This window comes from Choristoneura fumiferana, chromosome 29 (genome assembly GCF_025370935.1).
Source record: "Choristoneura fumiferana chromosome 29, NRCan_CFum_1, whole genome shotgun sequence".
Taxonomy (NCBI): domain Eukaryota; kingdom Metazoa; phylum Arthropoda; class Insecta; order Lepidoptera; family Tortricidae; genus Choristoneura; species Choristoneura fumiferana.
The window spans coordinates 111,381-127,316 of record NC_133500.1 but is presented as its reverse complement, the minus strand read 5'-3'; the positions used below and the strand labels follow the sequence as shown (position 1 = coordinate 127,316).

At 40.2% G+C, this 15,936-nt stretch overlaps 2 protein-coding genes and 1 pseudogene across 6 annotated transcripts; all 3 read right to left on the bottom strand.

The window, feature by feature from the left end:
• Positions 1-296: 296 nt before the first annotated feature.
• On the bottom strand, positions 297-4,453 carry LOC141444023 (uncharacterized; the record flags this gene model as incomplete). The annotated part of the gene is given in 3 exon segments (XM_074109462.1): positions 297-373; positions 1,985-3,115; positions 3,606-4,453. Coding segments are annotated over 2 exon segments (878 nt in total), but the record flags the coding sequence as incomplete, so codon positions are not given.
• Positions 4,454-4,620: 167 nt separating this feature from the next.
• Positions 4,621-8,400, bottom strand: LOC141444043 (uncharacterized; annotated as a pseudogene).
• A 3,242-nt stretch (positions 8,401-11,642) lies between these two features.
• Positions 11,643-15,594, bottom strand: LOC141444229 (uncharacterized). Of its 5 annotated transcripts, XM_074109712.1 has the most exons (5): positions 15,289-15,594; positions 14,895-14,998; positions 14,068-14,303; positions 12,697-13,166; positions 11,643-11,991 (listed from the first exon to the last, which is right to left on the bottom strand). In XM_074109712.1, the coding sequence occupies exons 3-5, from the start codon at positions 14,123-14,125 to the stop codon at positions 11,815-11,817; spliced, it is 705 nt and encodes a 234-aa protein (XP_073965813.1). In that variant the 5' UTR covers positions 14,126-14,303; positions 14,895-14,998; positions 15,289-15,594; the 3' UTR covers positions 11,643-11,814. The 5 variants fall into 5 exon arrangements, with proteins under 5 accessions (XP_073965813.1, XP_073965812.1, XP_073965811.1 ...); XM_074109711.1 differs by lacking the exon at positions 14,895-14,998 and having other exon boundaries at positions 15,285-15,594; XM_074109710.1 differs by lacking the exon at positions 14,895-14,998.
• Between the last annotated feature and the right edge of the window lie 342 nt (positions 15,595-15,936).

Below are 15,936 nucleotides of genomic sequence, written 5' to 3'. Positions count from 1 at the left end.
GCGGAGCTGGTCGGTGCGGCACTGCCGGGTGGCTGTAATGAGCTGGACCTTTCTTAATGTGGTACCGTAAACTGCTTTCACTTTGCCCTCTAGCTCCAACATTGCCTGATTCGATTTAGAGTCGATAACTTAGCACTCTTATAGGTTTTAAACTTTTATCTACACGGGAATTATTATTACGGGGGATAAAAGTTTAAAAACCTAGAAGGGTGCTAGTCATCGACTCTAAATCGAATCAGGCAATGTTTGGGCCAGAGCGTAAAGTAGCCGTTTCATCCTGACAAAAAGTTAATTACCGTGGCATGTAGGTGCCGCCTTTGCTGTCATACTTCGGGCCTTCGTTCAACAGTACGGAGCGCTGACACAGCCGATTCTGTGCAAGAAGAATAAATAAATAAATATGATGGGACACTTGACACCAATTGACCTAGTCCCAAACTAAGCAAAGCATGTACTATGGATACTAGGCAACAGATAAACATACTTATATACATATTCGCGGGATCGCGGTGGATGCGGAAAGCACAAGACCGGTCTGAGTGGAGAGCCTTGGGTGAGGCCTATGTCCAGCAGTGGACGTCTTTCGGCTGACATGATGATGATGATGATATACATATTAAACATCCAAAAACCGAGAACAAACATTTGTATTATTCATACAAATATCTGCCCCGACCGGGGATCGAACCCGGAACCTCAAGCTTCGTAGTCAGGTTCTCTAACCACTTGGACATCCGGTCGTCACTAGAATCACATTTTAGTTTTTTTTTAACAGTATAGTTTAAGCAGTAACAAGGGATTCTTGTGAAATTAAAGTTGTTTAATGAACTAATCACACACATCATACTAGAGATCATAGTCTTGTGGACTCACTAACAATAGGTACTTGTTGCCTGTGTTAGTTTTAACTGTTTTAAGTATGATTCGCCGACTGTATTTCTGTGGACATCTGTTATTGGCTTTCAGTTTAGTACCTAAGTCCTATTATAATGTACTGTATTGCTGTCGATGCCCCAAATAAATAAAATAAAATAAAATAAAATAATAGAATTTCTTTGCTCACCAAAACACCAAACGCCAAAGCAAAGTAACGCCTGATTCAATAAATTATTAATTAAAATATTTGTTTTACAGGAAAAGTCGTTACGAGCACTCGTAGTAAGCACTGAAATTATGTCTAGGTGCTAGTTAGTATACAATAAACAATAAACCGATATACTATACATTATTGAAGCGATATAACACAAATAGATCTGAATAGAACGCTGACTACCTAAACATAATACAATATCGTGCTGATTAATAGTCAACTTATTGATTGAACTAGGTATCGTTAGGATGATTGATTTAATATCAGCATTGAGTTTACATACGAGTATAGGATTTAGCTAAGTAGCTTGCGTGACTTCAGTCCGTTTAGTAGATAAACCTCACCATCAGACCACCATCTGGATGAATGGCGGTCTACAACTGTACGTTTCCTTCGGCACTTCCTGCGACGTATAGTGAAATAGTGGAGCCAACTTCCGTCAGCTTTTTCCAGACCAGATAACTACGAGTATGCATTCATACTAGGCGATATAACTATCAGGCGACTCATTTGCATTTTCCATCCAATTTCATGTTTTGTAAACTCTAGTTTTTGTTGACTGTGCTTGCATTGTCATTAAAACTACATATCGGTACCGAGTTTTAAGTCGATGCCATTAACGGTTGAAGAGGCCAGACTATCAGCCGTAGGACGTCCACTGTTGGGCATAGGACTCCCCAATCGCTATGAAGGAGGGGGGCTCGCCGCACTTGGTAAGCTAGTTGGCGAGCACAGTAAAGTAAAGATAAAGGTTGCCAAGAAGACTCTGCTGCCTGTCTTCTGATATTAACCCTCACCCAGTTTCTACGGCACCGACGGGAGGAGGGGGGGAGGAGCATTCTAACGCTGGCGCCCCCCGGCAAGTTAAATAAAAGGTTGTAAAAAGGTACCTACCTTTAACCGCAAGGCGTGCACTATAGGACCCCTTGCCGGCCACAAATCCAGCAAATCCCCCGGTGGGAGCGAAGATACCTTCAACCCCTCGCGCAGCTTCATCTTCAATTCGTTAATTCTGTCTAAATCATAGTTATTCTTCTGCCTTAGCTTCGTCTTCGTGCGCACCACGTTTTTAGCCTCTACTTTAGTCTTACTCAACTGAGTTTTATTCTCATCTTTTTTCTTATTACCATTGGTCACAACTAGGAACTTGTTTATAGCTTTACTTGTTTCCTTTGATTCAATTGCTCGCCATATTGGCGTTTCTGATGAATCTCGTCGCTTTAGACCCACTCGATTGATCACCCCTCTTGTCGTCTCAAGTCGTGGTACCTCCCATGGTGCTTGCAGTTCCTCCATTGATGGTGTGTCCATTGTTATTGGCGCCTTCTCTCGCAATGGCGTTACCATCGGCGGGTCATGAATTTTATTCATAACGAGACCCATTCTTTGCTGCTGAGCCGCTTTTATTTGAGTCTTCATTTTCGTTGCTTGACTCCCTGGTATAGGTGTCATCTCTGTCTGCAAATCATCCTTCGTTTCAAGATCATTCATGAGAACTTCTATTTTATTCAACTCCTCATCACTGTCGATAGCTTTAGTTTCTTTCCATATTGTGCTTGGCTTTGTTTTCTGCATAAATGTCTTCCTATCAGGTTGGTCTAGGCTATTCTTTCTGATCATTCCGTTTGTTTTATAAGCTCTTGTAAATTGAGTTCGTCTCTTAGAAGATGTTTCGGGTATCTTCTGTATCGTCATCAGGAATTGTGATGGATCTATTTTAATCGGGCGGTGCTTAGGTTTATCTTCGATAGGAAGTATTTCTGCCGATATAAAAACGCGACGAAATGGCGATGACTTTTTAGTAGTTTTAACATTTTCAGCAGCTTTTAGGTTATTCGTTTTAAAAAGGTCGGAGCTTTTTATTTTTGATAGTTTTCATGGTTTTAGTACCGACTGGTAATGCCTGGGTTGTAATTGACGGTTTTGGAGGTTCTGATGATGATGATGCAGGAGTTTGCGAGATGGTGGACTCCACATAGTCGTCATTGTTACGACGTAGGTCTTGGCGGATGACATCCAGCAAATCTGTGAAGACCACGAAGGAGAAAGGGCAAATTTGTATGGAACTTGGTCTACGAGCGGCCATTAAACGAGTTATAACTACATACTTTATAGTTTACTTTTATGAAAATAACAGTAACAAAATGATCTAATAATGTTTGGAGTTCGCATTTGCAATAAGACCACACTACAATCGAAGCCTTTTTATTTAAAGCAGCCAGCCCCCAACCAGTGGCATAGCTAGGTAAACCAAGGGTCCTGGGGCAAAAAATAAACTAGGGCCCCAACAAAACTATTTAAAATCGTTTGTTCCATGTTCGTCGTGTTCCGAATTCGACGTACTCCAGATTCGTTTATAGTTTATAAGTCAGAGTCCGAGGGACCCCCTGAGCTTGGGGGCGCCGGGGCACTGCCCCGTCTAGCCCTCCGATAGCTAAGCCACTGTCCCCAACAGACAGTTAACACGTACAGTACCTACGTATGGACAGTAATAAAATAACAATCCCAAACTCACCAGCTTTAGTACTGACCGTAGTACAAACCACTCCAGATATTAACGAGATCAAAATGAAAATTATGCGCATGTTTAACTTAAAGTAGAACTCAAATTATTTTCGAGTCGTTATTTTATTCACATTCTAGATTAGCAACAAAATTGCAAGGACATAAAATTTATGGTGTAATAAAGTATGAGACGTTTCGCAATGCTCAAACACGCTATGCGATTTAGTTATGAAGGGGGATATAGCATACACATATAGGATAGGACTATTTCTTAAAAAGTTGTCCATTTTCAGCTGTATAAAAAAAATCCTAACGCTATTTCAACGCAAAAATAAGTAATATTGTGTTTAAATATATACACAAAACATTGTGGTAAAGGTGATAAAAAGTCAGATAATCTTTGTTGTTGGATCCAATAGAAAGTTTCGATGTAGTTACAAAATTACGATTTTTTTCCTCACAAGATTTCGTGACGTTTTCTTGACGTCTACAAATTTTGGATGTTTTATGTAGTTTATGTTTTATGATCTCGTCCTTTGTTAATAATTTTTTGACAAAACTGATTTCTTGTCAATTTCATGACGGGACACTTTTTTGAGAAATACTCAGGGCTTATACCGGGTGTGGCCTGTAATACGAGCAAAAAATTCAAACATAGATCGTCCTCGTCAAACTAAAGAGAGAGAGAGAGAGAATTTATTTACACATATTCGATACACAGAAAAATCACGTTAGGAAGAAATAATAATAAAAAAAAAACATTGAATAGTATAAATTGGGGCCCACTCAGCATATTGTTGCGGCAAGCCACAACGCTGTTTTTGAGTGGGACCCATACCATAACCCATATAAACAACATTAGTTCAGCGATTTTTAAAATAATAGAGTCTTTGGATTTCCTTTTCATATAATTAATAATGCTATCAATGTACGCCATCTATCAGCATAATGTTGCGGCAAGCCACAACGCTGTTTTTTAGTGGGACCCATACCAAACCCATATAAAACACATAGTTCAGCGATTTTTAAAATAATAGAGTCTTTGGATTTTCCTTTTTTCACATAATTAAATAATGCTATCAATGTACGCCATCTAGACGCCATCCTAGAACACAACTGACGTCGCCTGTCACGCTACAAACATCAAGCATTTTGCTTTACATTGCTTCTTCGAATAAACTTAAAAGTGTAATAAGAATTTTAAACTAATTATTTTTAAAGTCGCTGAGAAGTTGTTCAGTTTGAGGAGTATGATCTATGATCTAGTTATTTGCTAATATTGCAGGCCACACCCGGTATAGCTATAGTTAAGATGATGGTTAAACTTTTGCAGTACCTATGCGGCCTACTTTGTATACAAATAGTGTCCCTAAAAATTCTAATTGTTCCATCAGTTCAGCTCCATTTAGACCATTCAAGAACACTTGCATATAAGTTGCATTACATGGCAGACTATAAGGGGCCATGAATTCAGTTGATCAAACAAATATCGTAATTTGGTGAAACTTGCATGGAAGTTCTTGCATGGGGCATGTATGTCCATTCCTATGTCCTCTCGTAACTACTCAACGGCTGAATCGATTTTGATAAATTACACGTCATTGGATTCTTCTTAATGACGTGAGTGGCACTGGGTACGAAATTCTTGAAAAATCAAAATGGCGGATTTTTGGCGCCAAATTGTAAGTTTAAATAAAAAAAAAAAATATTTAAACCTGTCGAGTGAGGTATCAAATGAAAGCTAATAATTAGCCCATTCTAATTTATATGGGTTATAATAGTTTCAAGTTATTGGTGTCAAGTGTCCCATGATATTTATTTATTTATTTATTTCTACCATTTTCACAGAACTATTAAAAAAGTGTGAAATAAATATATCTTCTTGCAGCATTTTGTCGATTTCTTTTCTCATCACCTCTTTTTTCGCAGGATTCAGACGGTATGGAGGCACTGCTATAGGTGGGTGCTCACCCGTGTCTATGCGGTGCTCAGCGAAAGGCGTAGGAGCTCCCCCTGGACGAAAAATGTGCACGTGCCTGACGAGGATCTGGGCGAGTTCGTCTCGTTCTGCTGACTCCAGTTGAGAACCCTCGTCGTCCCGAAGAACGTCTGTGGAGGCACAAGCGGTGCCACGCGAAGTTGGTTCGAAAAATAGCGTATGTTGAACGCGATGATTATCGTCGAAATACCATACTTCTTTGGAGAAATTAATAACGACACACCATAGCCCTAAGAAAATCTATACCGAGTAACGTTTCGTTGTTGTCGGACTCGGGAAATTAAAAATGGTATTTTTATGATAATTTGTTCCAACCGCACCTGTAAAGTGGTAGTGAGAACGTTCATCTCACGTACGTGGCCATCGGCAAGTTTAATTTCCCTCGTCGAAGGCGTGAGAGGGTGGCCTTTACGTAAAAGGAGAGCATATAGCGTGTGACCGGCAATACAGTGTTTCGCGGCAGTATCAATTAAAGCTGTACCATTTACTCCCAAAATCTCGATTTTGAAAATGGGACGTAAGTCGCGACGCTTGACGGGCCTATCGCCGACGCTACATGCCAACAAGTTGTCATCGTCCTTAATACGTACATAATTATCATCATCACAACATAATAAATTAACATCAGCCGAATTTTGTGAAAAATCTGACGTATTACATTTTCTTGAGGGCAGGTCGTTATAACATCATCGATTTTATGATCTAGGAATATTTTACCATTAGATGTAAAATCGGACTTAATACACTTTTGTGAAAAAACATAATTTTGGTGTCAACATTTTGTGAAAAATCGACTTATCACACTTCACCTGCGGGCGGGTCATCGTAGGGTCATTAAAATTGCGGACACAAAATGTATAACAATTACATGCAAATTAGACTTGTTGCACCTTTGCATTACATCGTTACAACAAGTACAACAGGAACGTTATGTGATAAGTCTGACTTACTGCACTTTGCCTGGGGACTCATGTGCGAAAGTGTTATGTCATTGGTTTTGTGACACTGAAATTGTTCACCATTAAATACAAAATCAGACTTGTCCTTTAAAATAGCATCCTTTTTAATACAAGAACACGTGCCCTTTGTTTGTGAAAAAATTGACATATTACCCTTTTCCTGTGGACGGGTATGAGTTACGTCATCGACTTTGTGAATACAAAAATCTTAGAATTACGTACAAAAATCGGACTTTCGACATTTCGGTATAGCGCCGTTACAAGAAGTAGACGTTACTTTTTTATCATTATAAGCACATGTATAATTGTTGTACATCGCATCTATACTTTTCGTACAATTTTGGTACTTATCTAAACAATTTGGAAGAATTGTGATCATGACTGTACTCGTATGTATCATTAAAATTTGAGGACAAATTGTCTGATAGACAGGACTTATTTTCATAAGAATTACCAGTTGGGATTCTATGATTATAGTCATTATTCACGCACTAAGTGAACGATTTTGAAATTTACGATCGCGCACGGGTAACTCGACACTATAGAACTTTTCCGGCACGAACTTATTTACGGCACTTTCATTCGCGTTATTAGAGTTATTATGGTTGAAAGACTCACCTCTGTCCTCCAACTTACGACATTGATCTCGTAGGTGACCGTACCGCTTGCAGTAGGTACAGTAGGGTCGCGAGGCTCGCGCGGACCGGAGGCCGAGTCGTCGGCGGAGCCCTAGGGGGCGCGTTCACGCCGGGCGTGCCGCGGGGCTGCGGCGGCGCGGGCGCGTGAGGGGCCGCGGCGGTGCGGGGGGCAGCGCGGTAGCGCCGCGGGCTGCGCGCGCACCGGTGGCGCGCCTCGCGCGTGCCCGCCGGCGGCCAGCGGAGGGGCCGGGGTGGCGCGGAAAGTACTCGCGCCGGGGCCGGCGATGGCCTCGCTGTTGATACTCGTCGTTCCTCTTCACCTATGGAGTCTTCAATGTTTCTAGCATGATGTAATAACTCGGCGAATGTAGTGAATTCCTCTCTGCGGAGTCGTTTCCTTATTCGCACGTTTAATAGGCCGTAAATCATGTCTAATTGCACTTTTTCTTTTAAATCATTCTTAGGTAGTCTTGACAACAGGGCGCGCGCTTTGGCAACGAACACATCGGTATTCTCGTGCTGTTGTTCGGTTGCGAATAAGTCGCGGTAAATCCTATGGGGCGGCCGTCGGTCGCCGTAAGCGCTTCGTAGGTTATTAACGACCTCGTCCCATGTAGTTACTTGATTTTTAATGCCCTGCCACCAGGTGGCCGCATCGTGCGTCAGCAACATCGACAAACCTTTTATTGCATTATTATCAGTCACGTTAGCGCACTCTTTGTAGCTTTCTATTGCATCGATAAATCCTTCGATGGACTCGGTAGGTGTGCCGCTAAACACAGCCTTACAACGCGCAAAGTTTCCATGTTCGGTGAGCACCGCGCGGGAGTAGAGTACTCGCGCGGTGGCCGAGGACACGTCTAGGATTTCCTTTATAGCGTTGGTTTGCGTTCTTTGTTAGGCCTTCTAGGAGCATGGAAACGTTCTGCTGTGAGAATGTTGCGTCAGCATTGCGGGTGTGGCGAAGGGGTGGGGAATGCCTGTTGCATCATCTCCGTCATCATCGCGCGTCATGCTGGTACTCCTGGTGTTCGTGCTGAGGTGGCGCAGAGGAATGGGAAATGCCTGATGCATCGTCTCTGTTGCCATGCGAAATTAATCGTTGCTGTGCAGGCATCCGTGGCGCGGGAGGCACTTTTCTCGTTCCTCCTCGTCGCTGTGGACGTCTTCCATTTGCACCGGGTTTGCTTGACTTCTAGTACGCGTCATTATCACTATGCGGATAGTTTGTACCTATGTGCATTACGATTACGAACACACAATTTTAGGTTAGGTAGACGCGGAGTCGTTCGTACGGATTTCGACACTCACGAAAATCACTCACTCGCGAATCGTTTGTTTTACCACTAATCCACACACTGTTGGGACGCCAGATATAGTACTGGGAACTACTTAGAATAGATAGAAGGGGTGCGCCACTGCCGGCTGGCAGAAATGAGAAACTCAGGGTATAGGTTTGTTGGAACTTTACTGACAATATGAAAAGTTTATGGATTAGTGGGTTAACAGATATAGTATAGCTTAGCTAGTCACTAGGTTTAACACTGTATAGTAACAAGACGATGCCGCTTGCGGTGTGAGCGTCGTGTGTATGCGCGGGCGCGGAAGTGTCTCGCGCAGCTTCGCTACGGCGGCTTGGAAACGACTGCAGTGGGTTGAAACTCCATACAAAAAATCGAATGTATGGAGCTAGTGTCTTTTTTGTACCAACCTCTCCAAAATAACTTATTGGTTGCCATATTTATGAAATGATCTGTGTTTAGAAGATTTAACTTAAATTATAATATTTGCAATTCTTCACATTTTAAGCTGTGAAAAAAAAAAATAAGCGGAAAAAAATATTACTAAGATAAATAATACAATATAAAAATAATTCTGACTGGATATCCTTTTTATTTAAGTAAATGAAAAAATTTAGTTCTATTTTCAATTTTATATGGCAACCCACAAACCTTCATCTGCTGCGTGGGAACGGACGCCTTCGCGAGATTTTGTGTTGTATTTTCGTGTATTTTGGTGTTTTGTTTTGTTAATAGCGTTGAGTTTGAGATTATTTCTCCTCCGCATTAACTTTTCTTTCACTAAAGTGCATTTATTCGAGACAGGACTCTAGTTTTTACCGTAATTTTCACGGCTGTCCTTTACTAAGAAACCATTCAACATAAGGAGATGCGAAATTTGTGGTATTCAAGAAAAACATTGTGAAAACAAATGTTCTTTGCTAGATTTCCTCTAAGTGAACATGTGTAAGTAAAGTTACTGATAAATCTGATAATAGGTGTTGAGGTTATATTTGGCTGGCCGACGTCAATTCGTATTATATAGTATCACGACAATTAAATTTTATTTCAGTTGTAAGCAGTGGGTGAAAGTAGTTGGCAACGAGATTTCACAAAATCGAAAACCCGGCTGAAGAAGAAAGCCATACCAAAATTGGGACTTCCCATGCCACCTCTTTCTGAAGAAATTCTTGAAGGGTTTCCCTAAAGATGGCAAGAACAGCCAAGGTAAACACTTTATTTTATTTTCAATTTATCTCTATTGCAACTTGACTTACTGCATCTTATAATAATAATAATATAATAAAAGATATTGATTTAATAGTTTGTTTACAAATTCTACATAGTTACATAACAAATAATAAGTACAATCAAACTATCAAAAGGGAAGCGACTCAGCTTATGCCTGCACCTTGCAGAACAAAGTCCCTTGGCTGACAGGCGCTGTTTTTCAGTCGCCCCCATAAACCATAACCCTAATAAATACCATCAATACACATGCACATATTTTTTTTACATACAATATATGTTATAAATTAATTTGCTTCATCATCAATAATAATGCTAGGTATTTTGAGTGTATAGTATAGTTGCCGGTCAGAGCATTAGTAATAGACAGAAAAATTGGCTATACACACTAATTATATTTCACCTGTATAAGTTAGTGGAAGCTTCTGGCTAAATTAAACTTTGTTTCAGGTTCAGCTTTGGAGTTGCCCAGTGTGGAATATTTACATGCACAGCCTTCTACAAGTGGTGTGTAAAACTGACAATACAACAGGTAAGCTATCACTGATAAAAATCTATACCTTATAGCATAATTTAGAATTTTAGAGTTGATCTGATAATAAAGCTAGCGGGTGACCATAGGAACACTGTGATAAACAACACAACTGCATCGAGTTTGGACTCGTTTGTCGTCTTGACGAGTACTTTGGTAACCAGGGGCATATAGTACAGTCAGCAAAAAAAAACTTATATTAGAAGAATTTTCAGAAAAACTTTTATTGAACTGTTTACGGAACCTTTCATGTACGAGTCCAACTCGCACTTGACCATTTTTTCTGTATTGTCTGTGTTTATGGTACACTTCATGTAATAACACTCCTCTTTTTGCGTTAGGGGTTAAAAATAGGTTGAGCTGCTTAGTAGTTAGAGGAGATAGAAATGGATATGCATACATACAGGTCAAAATATAATCCTCCTTTTGGGCTTCACCAGAATCGGGTAAAAACTACAGAATTAATTTCATTACATTTGGCATGGCAAGTAGATTGTTTATCAGAGGTATACAAAATTATGTATCGTCAACTTCCAAGATCACCTTACATTTCATTTCATTCATTTGACAAGTAAAGACATATTTGACAATAAGGCAAGAAATTGTAAGAAAGTTGTCTAGGTAAACATAGGTCATTGACCTGCAATATGACAAAAATTGGATTGTGCGTACCAATTTTATTTTATCTTGCATTAGTTAGTGTAAGCTACTGGCTAAATTTAACTTTGTTTCAGGTTCAGCTTTGGAGTTGCCCAGTGTGGAATATTTACATGCACAGCCTTCCACAAGTGCTGTGCAGTGCAAAACGGACAATACAATACTACTATACAATACTTGTGTAACGTGAAACTGTATTTACCTATGTAAAGAAAAACAGATCCATGACATGAAAATAAATTATTATTAAGAAAAACAACTTTTTTTTTCTTTAATTCGATCATTTAATTAATAAAAAGCGCACCACGTGCCGTTTTTTGACAATATATCGATAAAAAAGCACAACACTATGCTGTTACAATATCGATAATATCGACTGTTCCTAACAACACTACTTGTCAATGTGACTTTTTCGGCCCTGTTTAGTCTGTGCAGTTCGTTTCTTGATATTGGCACCAAAAAGACACTGAATTCATACTACAATCGTGGTATTGTTTTGTATGAGAGTTCCGACTCTTAAAACGTAGTGATTATATACTCTTTGAACGACTGGGCGCGGTCGGCACGGCGCGAAATAGAGCGGGGCGCGGGAGGTGAAGAGGGGCCGCGTATAATACGACGCACTACGCTGACACCACACTCACACTAGCAAGTAATCTTGCTGGTCGGCGCGCACGAGAGGCCCGCTCGGGCAAGACGCGACTAGGCACTTGGATACGGTTTGCTATAAACAATAAATACTAAAAAGAAGAAAACAAATCTAGTGGGCTAGAACTTTGTTAAGTAGCTACAAGGGCGATAATATACCAAACTTCATCCAAATCCGTTCAGCCGTTTCAGCGTGAAGGAGTAACATACTCACTCACAAACTTTCATATTAGTAGGATTATTAAGCTATAGCTAATGTTAATCAAGCCAGTCTTCCGAGGCACTGCCTTTGACCGCCTGGTACTGTCTCCGTGCTGAAGGCAGCTGGAACTCGGGGAAGGGGGCTCCGTCGACGCTGAGTAAGGAGACGCCGGTGGCGCCGACCTCTTCGACAAAGCGGGGGGCTGCACTGCCGGCGCGCCGCGACAAGGATGGCTGCAAACGGGTTAAGCTCTATTTACCCACAGACCTTATACCTATCGAGATCGACGAAAGCTTCAAACGATATGAGAAAAAGCGTGTCGAATTTTTCGTACCTACGATGACGTCACGAGCGAGATTTAGTGATGGGAAAAATCAAGATCGCACGATACCGATTCAAAGATGCGCGGAAACGATTCAAAGGCCTGCCGCCGCGACTCTAGCGGCGGCTTTTTCAAAGCGCATCGCGCATTTAGGTCGCACAAAACTTTGACCGTGGATCAAACATTTTACACTCAAGGTAGGTAAACTCTTACGGTCTATCTTGATATAAGGTCTGTGATTTACCCACTTGACATTACCCGCGGCTTCGCATGCCGGCATCATAATAAATCCGGTAGTTTCAATTGAAATTCCAGAATTAGGTAAGTATACGAAACTCCCAGGGGAATTTTCAAAATTAACATCGTGGTCTTCGTTGACCTTGCTTAGTGCAATTGTGCTTAATTTAACTTTAAACCCAACAGTTGCGGTGTCAAACTTTTGTCCCTATCCCGTACGAATATCGGGACAAAAAGTAGCCCATGTGTTATTCCAGAAATTAAGTATCTACATACCAAATTTCTTCATAATCTGACTTTCTTCAAACACACACACGCTCACATACTTTCGCATTTATAATACCTATCATAGGTAAGATTTCTTCTATCCCAAACATACCTGGATAACTTTATAACTGACATTTTTGGCTACAAAAGGGTCTTGCTTCTTCGTATCCTTCAAATATATCTGCAGATCATTCCTTGAAATACCATGGTCATTATCTTGCTCTTCTATAGAGTTCTGCGGGTCAGGAGGAGCGAAGTAAACATCATTAAATCGATGACGTGTCGCATAAAGACTATGGACAGTGCTAATGTCATTGTAATCATCAGCTTTCTCATGATTCTTCTCAGCTGAATCATAAACGAATTGTATTGGTGCGTCTACTTTGTCTTGTGCGTCTAATACGTCATAGTCTACTGTAGTGGCTTCAGTTGTGGTTTCCAGTTCCATTGGTGCTTCTGAAGGGTTCTTGTTCATTGCTCGCAGTTCCAAGTCACCGCTGGATGGTTGGTAGTCGTAGTTGTCGATCATCAAACGCCTCTTTAGGTTCTCTAGCCATCCGTTTGGATTGTTCCTTGAATCAGCTAAAATTGAGAATGATATTTCAGATTTTTTCTAAATTACCCGGAATCTCAAAAATTTTATGGTGGTATTCGTTAATCTCGTTATGTGTATTATTACGTATGACTCGTAATGAGTTCGAACTTTGATTTTTTTGAGAATTAAGTACCTAATTACGATTTAGTAGGTACATATTATATGTATACAATTTTCAAAGAAATTAAACTGCTTACATTACAATTTACCAGGGGCAGTTTTACTATTGTTCAGACCCTTTACCACGAGCTTTACAATGGAAGAAAACGCCGTAAGGAAACCAGCACAAAGCTGCGAAGCACATGGTTTAATGTGAATTTCCTAATCCGCACTGGGCCCGCGTGGGAATTTTAGCCCAAACCCTTTTTATTCTGTGAGCAGTGGTGGGCGGTGTAAAGCCTGGGACGATGATGATTATGATTATCGTGTGAATTATTATTAAGTATACTCCAGCAGCTGAAATTTCGGGATTTTTAAAAATTCCCGTGAAAATTCCCAAAAATTAAATCGTGGCTTTCATTGACGTTACATTAAAAACAATCATGTCAAATTTCATGACTCTAAGCCAATTGGTTGTTATTTTGAGATTTATCCCTATCCCGTGGGAATATCGGAATAAAAAGTAGCCTATGTGTTATTCCAGACGCCCAGCCTCCTATATACCAAATTTCAAAACTCTAAGCCTGGCGGTTGTTATTTAGAGTTTTTATCCCTATCCCGTGGGAATATCGAGTTAAAAAGTATCCTATGTATTAATCCAGGTTATAAACTTTTTGCCAAATTTCATCCAAATCCGTCCAGCCGTTTCAGCGTGAAGGAGTAACAAACATACTCTCTTACTCGCTCACAATCACAAACTTTCGCATTTATAATATTAGTAGATATTACCACTATCCAAAAATTGAGCACGAGCGATGCATACGATGAAGATAAAAGTTCGCAACATAACTCTACTTTAAATCACTCTTGTTTCACTCCATCATCATGTTCATATCATGTTTAGGGTTCCATAGCTCTAAGATAAATTGAACCCATATGGGATAACTTCTGGAGATGTTTTCTGTGCTAAGCGTGGAGGTTGAAATCAGTATCAAATAGAAATTCAAATCTACAATTCTTCGAACCTGAAAAAAATAAGCTTTTAAGTTTGTAGGCTTTAAGTCGTCAAAATATATAACGTTTCAAACTTTCGTGATTCCCACTCATAGTCAAAATACCACCGGGACTTATCACGCTATTTTTACACAAGTAATATTTATTTATTTATTTAGTGTCGGCGTCGGGATGAATGTTCGGAGGGACGATCGGACGTTGTTAGTGTTGTGTGTCGGTGTGATAGGGTGACTAATAAAAGTGACTAAGTGCGGGTAGTTCGTGATACGAGTGCCGGTACTATTAGTGATCAAGTGCGGGTAGTTCGAAGAACTCGCGCTGCTAGGCAGACTTGACACCCCACACTTCAGTCTACTCGTGACCACGGCAACTGTAACGTTGCCGAAACGTCGAGGTAAATATTACTCGTGTAAAAATAGCGTGATAAGTCCCGTTATGGTATTTCGTCAAAATATATCTTTCAAAGGTGTGTTATCAGGCAAAAGCCATAAAAAATCTACATAGTAGAACTATTATTTAATGGTATAGAATTATGAAATTCGGCGACATCAGGCCTTGGAACATGCTGTATAGAAATATTAAAGTACAAGTTTTTACTTAACTTTTATTTTATTATCATGTTTCCAGTGTCCATCAGCGGTGGTTATTGCTTCCCATCTAGTGAACCGCATGCTCGTTTTCCCCTCTTATAGGTATATAACATATCCTAACCAACAAAAAGTTGGAAAACCCTCGACTTTGTCACTTCAAAGCTTAATATCTCAAAAACGGCTCAACCGATTTTGTCGAAACATATCTAATCAAACCCGGGACCTTAAGCTTCGTAGTCAGGTTCTCTAACCACTCGGCCATCCGGTCGTCAAATGAAAATAGAATTTAACTCATTTTCAGTGGTCAAATTGGTTTGAAATTTAGTAGGTATACACATGTACTAACTTGGATAACAGTGTAAGTACAGTTAACAAAAAGTACAGTGAACAAAAAAAACTTACGTACAAAAACAACAAAAACTTTTTTTCCGTACGGAACCCTTAATGCACAAGTTCAACTCGCACTTGACAGGTATGACAGTTTGTGAAGCAAGATTTTATGGCGTTAGGTTAAGATTGCTTCAACAAGATAGGAGAAATAATGCCTTATAAAATGAAAACTTTAAACAGCTCTCGTTACAATTTTGTATTCTTTTCTGAGAGTGAATTGGTAGGACGTTGGAAATATTGCACTCTGTCGTAAAAAGTGCGATAAAAATGCGATAAGAAGAGATATGGCACAGTAAAGCGTAGAATTGTTAGAGTGTAAGCGGGTCTGTCGATATATATAAGTAGACAACCAACTTGATTTCTAGGTCACTGTAGAACCTTGCCATAGTAAATAGTTTTGGTTTGTCTATAGCAATGCTTATTGGATGTCGTAAACTGAAGTTCTTTGGTCACATCTCCAGGAATGTGAACTCAATGGAAAAATTGTGGTCCAGGGGCAGTTGGAAGGCAAGGTACGCGGCGATCACCAACTCGCTAGACTGAGCTGATTAAAAAAGCTACTGAGTCCACCATGGTCCAGAGTACTCGCAACAGGTCAGAAGGTTCTCGGGAGACGAGCTGTCGGTAGGCCTACAACGAGATGGAGCGACTTCCTGGTTAAGAT

Coding starts and splice junctions, on each gene's coding strand:
- LOC141444229 (XM_074109711.1), bottom strand. CDS start 14,125: ATGTTGCGAACTTTTATCTTCATCGTATGCATCGCTCGTGCTCAATTT. Junction 13,167..14,067: donor TGCTCAATTTTTGGATAGTG/GTAATATCTACT, acceptor TCTCAATTTTAG/CTGATTCAAGGAACAATCCA. Junction 11,992..12,696: donor TCAGTTATAAAGTTATCCAG/GTATGTTTGGGA, acceptor ACCCGTTTGCAG/CCATCCTTGTCGCGGCGCGC.